This window comes from Microtus pennsylvanicus, chromosome 4 (assembly GCF_037038515.1).
Source record: "Microtus pennsylvanicus isolate mMicPen1 chromosome 4, mMicPen1.hap1, whole genome shotgun sequence".
NCBI classification, from domain to species: Eukaryota; Metazoa; Chordata; class Mammalia; order Rodentia; family Cricetidae; genus Microtus; species Microtus pennsylvanicus.
The window spans coordinates 67648105-67661897 of NC_134582.1; the positions used below are offsets into that span (position 1 = coordinate 67648105).

General features: G+C 44.7%; 1 protein-coding gene across 1 annotated transcript in view; it reads left to right on the forward strand.

Moving 5' to 3' along the window:
- Osbpl1a (oxysterol binding protein like 1A) overlaps nt 1–13793 on the forward strand; it is a 186476-nt gene that overhangs the window by 34530 nt on the left and 138153 nt on the right. The window contains exons 6-7 of the mRNA XM_075969282.1: nt 10440–10525; nt 12274–12418. Coding sequence (XP_075825397.1) covers nt 10440–10525; nt 12274–12418 — 231 coding nt within the window. The remainder of the gene's footprint in view (nt 1–10439; nt 10526–12273; nt 12419–13793) is intronic.

Below are 13793 nucleotides of genomic sequence, written 5' to 3' on the forward strand. Positions count from 1 at the left end.
TCACTCTTAGTTGTAGGGGAATGTGTTACAGATGTAGAGTTGTAGAGATATCCTGACTTATCGGGAAGCCAGGTTATACTTAGAGCCGCAATAGGACAGCTCTGGAGGCTGGAGCCGCATTAGGACAGCTCTGGAGGGGTAGAGCTGCATTAGGACAGCTCTGGAGGGGAAGAGCCTCAGAGGACAGCTCTGGAGGGGTAGAGCCGCATTAGGACAGCTCTGGAGGGGTAGAGCTGCATTAGGACAGCTCTGGAGGGGTAGAGCCGTATTAGGACAGCTCTGGAGGGGTAGAGCCGCATTAGGACAGCTCTGGAGGCTGGAGCCGCATTAGGACAGCTCTGGAGGGGTAGAGCCGCATTAGGACAGCTCTGGAGGGGTAGAGCTGCATTAGGACAGCTCTGGAGGGGTAGAGCCGTATTAGGACAGCTCTGGAGGGGTAGAGCCGCATTAGGACAGCTCTGGAGGCTGGAGCCGCATTAGGACAGCTCTGGAGGGGTAGAGCCGCATTAGGACAGCTCTGGAGGGGTAGAGCCGCATTAGGACAGCTCTGGAGGGGTAGAGCCGCATTAGGACAGCTCTGGAGGCTGGAGCCGCATTAGGACAGCTCTGGAGGGGTAGAGCTGCATTAGGACAGGTCTGGAGGGGTAGAGCCGCATTAGGACAGCTCTGGAGGGGTAGAGCCGCATTAGGACAGCTCTGGAGGGGTAGAGCCGCATTAGGACAGCTCTGGAGGGGTAGAGCCGCATTAGGACAGCTCTGGAGGGGTAGAGCCGCATTAGGACAGCTCTGGAGGGGTAGAGCCGTATTAGGACAGCTCTGGAGGGGTAGAGCCGCATTAGGACAGGTCTGGAGGGGTAGAGCCGCATTAGGACAGCTCTGGAGGGGTAGAGCCGCATTAGGACAGCTCTGGAGGGGTAGAGCCGTATTAGGACAGCTCTGGAGGGGTAGAGCCGCATTAGGACAGCTCTGGAGGCTGGAGCCGCATTAGGACAGCTCTGGAGGGGTAGAGCCGCATTAGGACAGCTCTGGAGGGGTAGAGCCGCATTAGGACAGCTCTGGAGGGGTAGAGCCGCATTAGGACAGCTCTGGAGGGGTAGAGCTGCATTAGGACAGGTCTGGAGGGGTAGAGCCGCATTAGGACAGCTCTGGAGGGGTAGAGCCGCATTAGGACAGCTCTGGAGGGGTAGAGCCGCATTAGGACAGCTCTGGAGGCTGGAGCCGCATTAGGACAGCTCTGGAGGGGTAGAGCCGCATTAGGACAGCTCTGGAGGGGTAGAGCCGCATTAGGACAGCTCTGGAGGGGTAGAGTCACAATAGGACAGCTCTGGAGGGGAAGAGTCACAATAGGACAGCTCTGGAGGGGTAGAGTCGCAATGGGACAGCTCTGGAGGGGTAGAGTCACAATAGGACAGCTCTGGAGGCTGGAGCCGCATTAGGACAGCTCTGGAGGGGTAGAGCCGCATTAGGACAGCTCTGGAGGGGTAGAGCCGCATTAGGACAGCTCTGGAGGGGTAGAGTCACAATAGGACAGCTCTGGAGGCTGGAGCCGCATTAGGACAGCTCAGCCCTGGAGGACAAGGTATCCTGACTGTTGGGAAGCCAGGCCAGCTGAGGGGTGGTAGGGGATGGTCTCCCACAGGATATAGCAATCCTGCTCTTCTGGAGAGCCTTTACAGCAGAGCCCTCTCTGTTCCTAGTAGAGCCATCTGCTTCTTCGGCCCAAGATGTTACCTCTTTTGCTAACACTTTGCTAAAGGGTAAGCCCCTGCAGAAATGTATCAATTTCCTCCAGCTCTGTAGAAAAGTTTTTACCTTTTTCCCCTCTGCCTTATTCAGCCCCACATAGGGAGTGTCTCTGCAAGGTTTTTCAGCTCAAGTCCCCTAAGGGACGTCCCAGCTAGGTTCTCTTTTGCACAGGTGAATGAAGATCATCACCTGTCACCCAAGACTTTTGAGAAAGAGATTTATTTGGGAAGGAGGAGTCCAGGAGAGTGTCTGCCTCTGCCTGGGAGAGATAAACAGCAGCCCTTAACTAAACAGAGAGGCTTATATAGGGCTTCTCAGGGGCGGAGTTTTCCCAGGAAGAAGAAAGATTGGCTAGTTTTTCCTTGCTCGGGGATTGTTTAGTTTAGTTGGTCAGAGGCAGAGATGGCTCTAATTTCATGGCCAAACTGTGTTTCTTTTACTGTTCCCTTTTAGATTTTTGACTCTAATCTTAGGACCAGGGCATATTTCTTTCACTGGTTCTGATTCTAAGGACAAAGCATGCTTCTTTGACACTAGTTTCAGAGTCAGGGCATGTTTCTTTGGTTCTGGGTTCAGGGATAAAGATGTTTCTTTTCCTGGCTCAGGTCTCAGATCCAGGTTGTGTTTCTTTCACTTTCTCTGGGTTCAGAGTCAGGGTGCTCAGTGATTGGTTAGTTTCCTGCTCCAGTTGTCCCTTTTACCCTACATTAGTTTCTGTGGCAGAATCGCTGACCAAGGCAACCTAATTAAGGAAGGATTTAAGTAGGCTCGCATTCTGAAGGGATCCAATCCATTATGGCAAGAAGGCATGGCACGTGGCTCCATGGTGGTAGGAGCATGCGAATGGGACTGTTCTTTTGACTTCGGAAGAACAGGAAACAGAGAGGGTCAGAAGAGGGCCAGGGCTGTGAAACTCAAGACCCATTCCTCAGCTATCCACTTTACTCTGCTAGGTCCGACCTCAAAGGTTCCATGGTGTCCCAAAACACAGCCACCAGTTTGGGACCAACTGTTCAGATACATCAGACTAGGGGTCATTTCATATCCAAGCTATAAGTATTCACTTTACCACTATTAAAATCCTCACTTACAAAAGAACATAGCAAGTTTAAAAATTTTCACATGCACAGCAAAATGAAAAGTAGAAAAATGTAGATGTGAGAAGATGTGACTTTAGGTAAACTGCTGCATTGTTATAATGAGAACATAGAGAAGAAAGGCAGGGAAACTGCCGGAGCTCTAGTCTTTAGGCATCCTTCATTAGGATAGTGGGTATTTCTGTCTGGCTTCATCTTCCCAAGGACCTCACTGCAGTGTAAAACCAACACTCATTTCTTGATGGCTTGGTTTAATTGCTATGAACATCAGAGATTAAATTGTATTTAAGAAGATGTAGAGTGTAGAGAAATTTCTCTATTACAGTTTAGAACAAAACCACTCCCATTTTTATACTCTAAAAGCCTTAGGTAATAGGATTAGTTGTTGAATGTTCCTGGTTTTGCTGTTACACAAGAGCAGGTAATTTCTACTTTGCAAATAAGGTCTCAGAATTACAGCTGCAACTTCACACATGCTCTGTTTCTTTCCTGCAGTTCAGAGTAGGGTGATACACCTTTGTATTTAAGGATGTTAACTTTGTAACTTTAATTATTAGTATTCATGTAAAACCACAGTCTTGCTTTTAACAACTTTTAACAAGTTTGGATTAAAGGATTGAACTCTTCTTGCTTTTTCTGTAATTATAAAATAATGACTGGTTGCTGTGGCACTTGGGGTGGACTTCCTGTGCACCAGTCACTGCCCTGGTCACGTTCAGCTACCTCACATTCTTGGAGGCTGACTTTTGTCACATCTTTAGATGGTGTCTTCATTTGAACTCTCTGGTTTCAGTGAATAGCCAAATGCACCCTAATCTGTCAGTCACTGTAGCATTCAGCTTAAGGACTTATGGACCACATTGGTCTTGGTCCTTGAATACATTGTGATCTAACTGAAAGGTGAGGTAACTGTTTCTGATACTGTCTTGTCATTCTGTTGTCTCATGGGAACCTGCGACTTAGATTTTTCTGATAGACTAAATGTTAGCTTAGTCTGACCGGTGGACGTTTAATAAGGGGAATTGTAAAGATATGCTCTAAGGTTCTTCTGAAATCCAAGCTGTGCAAAGGCAAGAACTTCATTGACTTTACAGGTAATGCCATTTGTCAGCTTGTGTGGTCCTAACCTGGGAAATAGAAAACAGAGAATTAATTAGATGATTCTGTTCTGATGAGATCACCTTACCCAGATATAATGCTATTTGCAGACAGCATTATGTTGCCATTTGCAGACTACAGGAAGTGCTAGGGACAATTCACCATGATATTAGATAGGCCATAAACCAGATAACAGGATAAAATAGGGAGACAAGAAATAGAGGTAGGCATAAGAAAACCACATCAAAATATCTGAAGTGATGGTATTAAGATAGAGATGACCTTATTTGTATAGATGACCTTATTGTATATCCAGTTAATGGACCAGAGGTTAAGTACCACAGAGTTTATCTCTGGGCCCATTGTGTTGTACACAAGGGTGTGAGTTGCCTTGAAAGATGAGGTACAGTGAGTTTTCTGTGACAAGGGGTATTCTGGAAGAGGGTAGACAGCTACCTGTTTAGGTACCAGTGAGGAATAACACACTCTCTCTCTGACTCTTAGCCTATGGAAAGTTTTAAGAATAATTAAATAAATATTTATATGCCTTTTGTCTTAGATTATACATATAAGGATATCTATGTTTGTATCTAGTTTATCTTTTTATTATTATTATTGAAAAAATTTCTGTCTCTTCACCTCCCATTTCCCTCCCCTCCCCCAACTCCTCTCCCCCTCTCCCCATTCCTTTCCCCCTCCCTCTCCAATCCGAAGAGCAGTCAGGGTTCCCTGCCCTGTGGGAAGTCCAAGGTCCTCCCCACTCCATCCAGGTCTAGGAAGGTGAGCATCCAAACAGGCTAGGCTCCCACAAAGTCCGTTCATCCAGTAGGATCAAAACCCCGTGCCATTGTCCTTGGCTTCTCATCAGCCCTTATTGTCCACCATGTTCAGAGAGTCCAGTTTTATCCCATGCTTTTTCAGTCCCAGTCCAGCCGGCCTTGGTGAGCTCCCAATAGATCAGCCCCACTGTCTCAGTGGGTGGGTGCACTTCTCGTGGTCCTGACTTCCTTGCTCATGTTCTCCCTCCTTCTGCTCCTCATTGGGACCTTGGGAGCTCAGTCTGGTGCTCCATTGTGGGTCTCTGTCTCTATCTCCATCCATCTCCAGATGAAGGTTCTATGGTAATATGCGAGATATTCATCAGAGTGGCTATAGGATAGGGCTATTTCAGGTTCCCTATCCTCTGCTGCCCAAGGAACTAACTGGGGACATCTCCCTGGACACCTGGGAGCCCCTCTAGAGTCAAATCTCTTGCCAACCCTAAGATGGCTCCCTTAAGTAGGATATATACTTCCCTGCTCCCATATCCACCCTTCCTTTATCCCTTGGGGGTGGGGTGAGATGGGGGTAAGGGGAAATGGGGAGAGAAAAGTGAGAAGGGGAGGATGGGGGGAGATTGGGGGAATGGGATGGTTGGGATCTAGTTTATCTTTTAAAATATTATTTGATGTTACTGAATTGAGTTTTACTTGAAAGTAATTTGCATACTGAATGACTTTATTACCTCCATACACATCCGTATGATTCAAAAACAGGGTGTCTTCTTACATAATCACAATGAGACCCCACAGTATCTTTGGGCACTGGTTGCAGAATCTTAAGATCCTGGGCCTGTGGATTCTAAAATACATTGATACTCAAGTGCCTTTTATAAAATGTGTGCGTGTATGAGAGAGAGAGAGAGAATGTGAGTGTGAGTAGAATTTGCTGGTAGCCTCACATATGCCTTTAAACTATGCATAAATTATTTTATTATGAACTGTTTATCAAGTCCATCTTCAGATATATGATTTTTAAAACTTTCCTCCCATAGAGGTTGCCTTTTCACTTTTGAAAGTTTAGTTTGTGGACCTGTTGTTGGTTGATTAATGAGGAACCATTGATCTGTTTTTCTCCTTTGTTGTGTTTTTGGTGTTCTTAGCCTAATGTCACAAAGATGTTCCATTTAAGAGTTTTGGCTTTTCTAAGCCTGTGCTCCATTTTCAGTTAAAGTTGCCTATACTGTGGGAGTGTGGGAAGGGGCATCTGTTCCTCTGTAAAGTCCCAGTTGTAGTCCCCAGCACCTTTGTGAGGAAATGCCTCTGTCTTCACTGAACAGTGGTGATGGCCTTGTTGAAAATCAATTCAGTCATCTCTAGAGCACTTGTGATTTCTCACACAGCTTATGCTGTGCAAACAGTTGTATTGTGTTGCCCAGGGAATAGTAGCAAGAGATACAATGTTCAGAACAGATTCTTGGGATGTTCTTTCATTTTCAGTCTGTGGTTGGTTAGAACCCATGAGTATATAAGACTGACTCTGTAATGACCAACATCAGAAAATTTAGTACTAATAGATAAATCAAGAGGTTGGGAAGATGGATTGCTCAGCAGCCAAGATCATTTGTTTTTTTTTTATAGAAGACCCAGGTTTATTTCTCAGCATCCACATGTATAGCCATGTACATAATGTGCGCACGCTCACACACACACACACAAACACACATACATATTGGCAAAACAATCATGTATATAAAAGGAAATAAATAAATCTAATATACAGACGGCACATCTCCAATCTGTAACTGGAATGGCTGCAAGTTCACAGACTTCTGAATGCCATGATGCCTAAAATGTTAAGGCCTTTGAGCTTTTCTAATTTTGAATATGGAACACTTTTCCAGGGAAGTTTGCACATATTCCAAAATCTTTAAAAAAAACTATGAAATCTTAAACTTTGAAAGTTTAAACACTTTTTTAATCCCAAGAATTATGGATAAGGAATACTCAGTCTTTTATAATATAATACACATTTCATATGCAAATTTTATCAACGTCCATATGACATCTATCCAGTCTGGATCTAATCCATAATTCCATGTTGTATTTGTCGTGTCTCTCCAGTCCCTTTTATCTGAGACAGTATACCAGCTTTTGTTTTATATAATATTGATCTTGTTGAAGAGAATGACAGCTTCGACTGAGGAAGGGAGAATTGCCTCAGCTTTGAGGCCTGCCTTGTCAATACTGAGTTCCAGGTCAGCTAGGGCTACATGGTAAGTCTAGTCTGTTTGTATATTAGGGAGGGAACTTGTTGAAAAGACAGTTGTGGGTTTTTTTTTTTTATTGAATGTCCCTCGGTTTGAGTTTTTCTTTCCATGTGATTAGATACAGGACACGCACAGCGGACAGGAATACTAGGTAGGAGAGGTTGTCTTCTATGTCACTGCATTACATTAGGAAATACGGGTATTAATTTGTGCCACTATTAAGGCAGTTGACACTGCTTCTACTCATGAATACAATGTTCATTAATAACATTTGTCCCAGTCATTCATTTCTGTGGTGGCTACAAAGTAGAGAATTCTTTCCCCAGGTGCTGTCTGTACTGCAATTGTGTTATTATGTAACCTGCGGTACCAAGTAACTAATTGTTAGAATGAAGAGAGACTTAAAATGCAGGCAGGGGCCAGTGATCTCAGAGGCTAGGAGGTAGACCAGGTTTCCTGGGAGTTCCGGGCCAGCTTTAGCTACCCTAGCACACTCAAGGTAGTCTGGGCTGCATGAAACCTTGTGTCAAAAGTCAAAACAAGCATTCAGTGAGGAAAACATTCCTAACATTGAGCTTACTGTTCCCATAACTGAAACGTCTATCTAAATAGCACATGAAAAGAGCAGTTCGGGCCCTCTGCCCTAAACAGGAGCAGTTGCTTCTCATTGGCTGAGTCAGCAGTCTTCTTTGTGTACCATGATATACACAGGACAGGAAATGCCCAGGAACATTTCTGAATCCTTGCCCGTTTTTCCTCAGTTGTGAACCTTGAAATTGTAGAAATGAATACTAGTTTATTCCATTTTTTCATTTTATAAAAAGATTTTTCTGTTATGTATACAGTGTTCTGCCTGCATGCATGCCTTCCAGAAGAGGGCACCAGATCTCACTACACATGGTTGTGAGCTATCATGTGGTTATGGGACTGGAACTCAGGACGTCCAGAAAAGCAGTCACCGCTCTTAACTTTGAGCCATCTCTCCAGCCCCCGTTTTTTCCCTTTTTAAAGTCAGGAGTATGGCTGTGCATCACCTGATTGCTGTTAGGCAGATACACTTTATGCCAGACACTCATAAATGGTTGGGATAATCAAGGGTGCGGATGAGTATCCTGCTTCCAGAAGGGTAATGCTAAGTGTGATAGTGTCATGTACAGGACTGAAGGGAATGCTCTCAGAGTACTCAGAGCGAGAGTGAGAGGAAAGAGTGGATAGAGCAATTCCAACCACAGAAGAAGCCACCAAGAGTCTATGTGGAGAGAGAGAAACAGAGATAGATGGACAGATAGATGATAGATGTCTTCAGACCCTGTCTTGAAAAACAATAGATAGCTAGTGCTTGGGAATAAAAATATGATGTTGAAGATGATATGTGTAACTGTAGTTAGTTATTAGTTCCAGCCATTCCTATGCAGTGTATGTGTTTGTTTAAATGTGTTTTGAGTAACAGCACACAGTAGTGACTAGCTCTTAATAAACATTCCTTTCCCCAGTTACCTTGCTCCTCGTTGTCTTCTCTGCCCAGGAGAAGAGAAGACTAGGAAGCCTTCCTTAGCCAGGAGGACTGTTAAGGAATGACTCTTCTGACCTTTGTGTATACATGTTAAGCTGGATTGCCATGTGTTTGCATGAACTTGCTTCTTGGTTGTTGTTATTTTGAAACCAGGTCTCATATGGTCTAAGTTGGCTTTAAACTGGCTATATAGCAGAGGGTAACGTTGAATTCCTGATCCCTTTGCCTCTGTGTCCCATGTGTTGGAGTTACAGGAGTATACCACAATACTTGTCTAAAAAGACATTTGTAGGCCCTTGTTTTGCAATGCTAAGGATTTAACCTAGGACTTTGTATATGATATGCAAGTTCTTTACCATTGAGCTAAACTTTCAGCCTGAAACAGCGGCAGCAGCCACTGCCTCCTCCTTTGTAAACAGCACAAGTCTAGGCAGATGAGAGCTTGTTGATACAGTCCACTCTCATCACATTGCAGCCGCTCCTCTGCATATAGGATTTCAGAACTAACATCAGAGACAGCAGCCTGGAAAGTCCTAGCCCTCCACTCTGTGGCCTTTCTTACCTCTGCATACCTGCCTTGTTATCTGTCTGTTTGTCTATCTAGCTATTGCTTTTTAAGACATTTTTTTTTTGGCATAGCCTTGGCTGTCCTGGAGCTAACTCTGTAAACCAGGCTGACCTCAAATTAACAGAGATCCGCCTGTCTCTGCCTCCCTAGTGCTGGGGTTAAAGGCCTGCACCACCACTGCTCGTCTTCTGCTTTGTAATTTATAAAGTAACACCTATCTTAGTGCTTACAAAAGAGTGCTTGACACATAGTATTATAGTATTTGTTACATAGAAATACAACTCATGCTTTTTTGTAGAATTATGTAAGTAATTTGGATTCTTATAAAATAAACAGATGCTTATTAGATTTGTACATCTTACTACCAATTGCTATTTCTTCTTACTACTTTCCCTTCATACGATTTGTAGAAGTTACAAACCCCATTCATCTTCTTTCCCTGATAGATATAGTAGTATATAGTAGTATTTTGATCATCAAAAGTTCATAATTGTTTGCTAAGTGTTATAAATGAGTAAATCCATAATGTCCTTTGAATTGAAATTATAATTTCACCTAAAATTGAAGAAAATGGAGCTCACTGGAAATGAAAAGCAGAAGAACTCCCAAATCTAACTGCATTTGAATTTCAGTTCAAAACACTTGTATTTTCCACACTGTGATCAACTTATTCTTTATGCACCTTTGTTAATTAATTTTATTTATGGATTTTTGTGTATATCTTTGTACATGAATTCCATGTGTGTATGTTGTATACCTGCAGAAGCCAGAAGAGGGTGTCAGATCCCCTGGAGCTCAAGTTATAGGTGGTTGTAAGCTGCCTAAGTGGGTGCTGGGAACCTGTGGTCAGACTTTCCTTTGGGCTGCCATCTCACTCCCAAATAAAGACATGAAGACTTCTTACTCATGATGAGAGCTCAGCCTGTAGCTTAGGCTTGTTCCTAACTAGTTCTTGTAACTTAAATTAACCCATTTCTATTCATCTGCATCCTGCCATGTGGCTCGTGACTGTTAACCTCTCCTATTAATCTATGTCCTGCCACATGACTTGTGACTGTCAACGTCTCCTCCTGCACGTTCTGCTTCTTCACAGTCTCACTGATGACCCTTCTGCTCCTCAATTACCTCCTCCTCTTCCTTTCTTTCCCTGGAAATCCCACCTATACCGCCTGCTTGTTATTGGCTGTTCAAGTTTTATTACACCAATCACAGCAGTACACCTTCCCCACAGTGTACAAATATTCCATAGCAGACACCCAGCTCAGGTCCTCTGCAAGAGCAGCCCCTTAACTGCCCTCTTTATAATATTATGAATTTATCTTTACCTCTGTAAAGAACTTTTCAATAGGATTGCACTAACTGTAGAGTAAGACCTTTTTTTCCTTGCAGCTGTGGAAAAGACTCAACAAAGGAAGCTTGAAGAATTGCTTTTAGAAGCAGCAAGAGAAGGGAGAACAGTCGAAGTATCAGCTCTGGTAACAAGAATCATTATTTTTATATGTTAGGGGTTTTCCTTAAATGTTACATTCATAATCGAGTCACTGTGGGAGGAAACTTCTTATCGTCACAGGAGAAGTGTGACATGCATACACTCGCCTGGCAGCTAAGCCAGGGAATAGTTTAGGAGCTTTACCTGCTGATGAATCTCTGAATTTTTGATTTATTTCCTCTTCCCCAATCAAAAACCTGATGTTTAAGAACCCAGTTTCTCATAGCAAATAGCTAAGGTAAAGAAAATTAAATTTTTTTTCAGATTAAGCCCATTTAAATTTGAAAAAAAAATAGGTGCTCTCAAGCAGAAAGTTTTCTCATTTTGATGAGCAGTAAATTCTGAAAGCACATTGTCCTTCAAGAAGAGCAGCTTACCTGGAAGGGACAGTGTTGGATTAGTACTCAGACAAACTGACCAAGCTGATAGCTTGTCTGTTCTTCTGAGACCTACTTTCCCGTTTTTACTTCCTGCATGGTCTCATTAGATAAGGAGACTCTAAATTTGTTCTAAATTCAAGACTAAAGCATTGCCATTTGCTTTAAAGTTATTTCAGGCCCCTCAAAAACACTTCTTCTGTTTCTAAGTATAGTGCCTGCAGTGTTTTCAGGGTTTTGTGAAACGGAGACTATATAGAGCTTGCTAGCGCAGTGAGGTGGGAACCTTGACATTTCTGCTTCTAGCATCTCTGGATTGGACTCATCTTGGGGACTGTTGGTGGGTGCCTGATTTATAGTTTTGCTGTCACAAGACGGCAAACATGTTAGTGAAACCTTTTTTGTTGTTTTTTTTTTTTTTCGAGACACAGTTTCTCTGTGTAGTCCTGGCTGTCCTGGAACTTGATCTGTAGACCATACTGGCCTCAAACTCACAAATATGCCTACCTCCGCCTCTGTGTGCTGGGATTAGAGGCATTTAGCACCACTGTGAATCTTAATGTGGGGGTAGGTGGCTGGTGCTGCTGTCGTGTATGGTGCCAGGATACAGACCTCAGATCTCCTGGCTCCTGAGGACAAGCACGGCAGGCTGAGGAGTGGGCCAAAGGGGCAGAGTCTAATTGCGTGAGAGTTCTGCTGTCCCGTGGGCTCTGCTGTCCCGTGGGCTCTGCTGTCCCGTGGGCTCTGCTGTCCCGTGGGCTCTGCTGTCCTGTGGCTCTGCTGTCCCGTGGGCTCTGCTGTCCCGTGGGCTCTGCTGTCCCGTGGGCTCTGCTGTCCTGTGAGCTCCACTGTCCCATGGGCTCTGCTGTCCCATGAGCTCCACTGTCCCGTGGGCTCCTCCTGTGGGCTCTGCTGTCCCGTGGGCTCCTCCTGTGGGCTCTGCTGTCCCGTGGGCTCCTCCTGTGGGCTCTGCTGTCCCGTGGGCTCCTCCTGTGGGCTCTGCTGTCCCGTGGGCTCCTCCTTTGGGCTCTGCTGTCCTGTGGGCTCCACTGTCCCGTGGGCTCCGCTGTCACGTGAGCTCCACTGTCCCATGAGCTCCTCCTTTGGGCTCTGCTGTCCCGTGGGCTCCTCCTGTGGGCTCCACTGTCCCGTGGGCCCCGCTGTCCCATGGGCTCCGCTGTCCCTTGGGCTCCTCCTGTGGGCTCCGCTGTCCCGTGGGCTCCTCCTGTGGGCTCCGCTGTCCCGTGGGCTCCTCCTGTGGGCTCTGCTGTCCCATGGGCTCCTCCTGTGGGCTCCGCTGTCTTGCAGGCTCTGCTTGAGCCTTTCTTTGGTATATAATCACGTGTTTCTTTGTTAGCTCAGCAGGCCCAGTCCTCCCAATGTGAACTGCGTGGATCAGTTAGGAAACACCCCCCTGCACTGTGCTGCTTACCGGGCCCATAAACAGTGTGCCTTAAAGCTCCTGAGAAGTGGAGCTGACCCCAACCTGAAGAACAAAAATGGTGAGCATGCTGATAAAAGTCAACCTTGGTCATTTTGACTCTATAAAATGAAATCAGTACTATTTAAAATGATTTTGTTAAAGCCTTTGATAAATTAAATTGTCTTATTTTAAAACATGAACATTCACAAATGTAAAAGAGTGACATTTTCTTCTCCTTTAAGATTTAGCTAATAATGCACTCCCTACTCCAAATGACCAGTATTGACCAGGGTAATCCTTCCATCAGGGAAATGATAAGTACAATTGATTGATGTTCCATAATGTTACCACCAATACTGAATTAGAGAATTTTGAACCGCTGTTTTAGGAGAACCCAGGGTTAGATTATCCTGGCATTTTCATCCAGGGATCAGTATACAGCCATGTTTTATGAGTGTCACTGTGTAAGATCACCTTGTGTAATATGTGTTGCCAATCCATTAACATTTAGGTCATGGCCAATAGTGCCTCAGCCTGAGCACAGCATCTCTAACTCAGGTCTCCCCTTTAAGGCACAGCACAGTCTTGCACTTAGGAACCCAGCCCAGCATTTCAGCATGGTTGGGGCCATTTTATATGAGAAAGTCGCCAGCAAAACACTCTGAAACATGGCACTAGAGAGACTGTAATAGGGACACGTGGCTCTGCTGGGACTGACAGGAGAAAATCAAGTTTTACCCTGTTCCACTTCAGCTTGTAGAACAAACTGCAAACGCTAGTGTTGGGTGATTCAGATGTTTCACCATTTTGGAGATACCTGTGAATCTCCAAAAAATTGCCTCAAATAATTGACTTTGGGGTTTGTACATCCTTTTTAGCAGCACGCAGACTGGAAGCTGCTGACGGAATAGCCTTGTTTTGAATGCTTTTTATGCAATTGTGCTTTTCCTCTGGTCATTCAGTGCTGACCGTGGTCCTGCTGTGCTGCGCAGATGCATAGGACGTGGGAAGGTTTTTAGGGTCCTAGCTAAAGCACTGTTGGGACTAAACTGAAATTTCCTTCTATGCAAGTTAACTTGAAGAGACATGACATTTTTATTGAATTTTCCCATTGGTGAACAAAGATGTTTTATTTTGTTTGGATAACACTCTCACACATGCACGTGCACACATACATGCATGCACACATTCCCTGTGAAATTGCTGGTTATAAGTTTTTTTTTTTTTTTTTTTTTTTTTTTGGTTTTTCGAGACAGGGTTTCTCTGTGGCTTTGGAGCCTGTCCTGGAACTAGCTCTGTAGACCAGGCTGGTCTCGAACTCACAGAGATCCGCCTGCCTCTGCCTCCCGAGTGCTGGGATTAAAGGCGTGCGCCACCATCGCCCGGCTTGGTTATAAGTTCATGTAAGTAGGGAGCCTCCTCCATTAGTTCTAAGTGTGCTTTATTGAATTCTT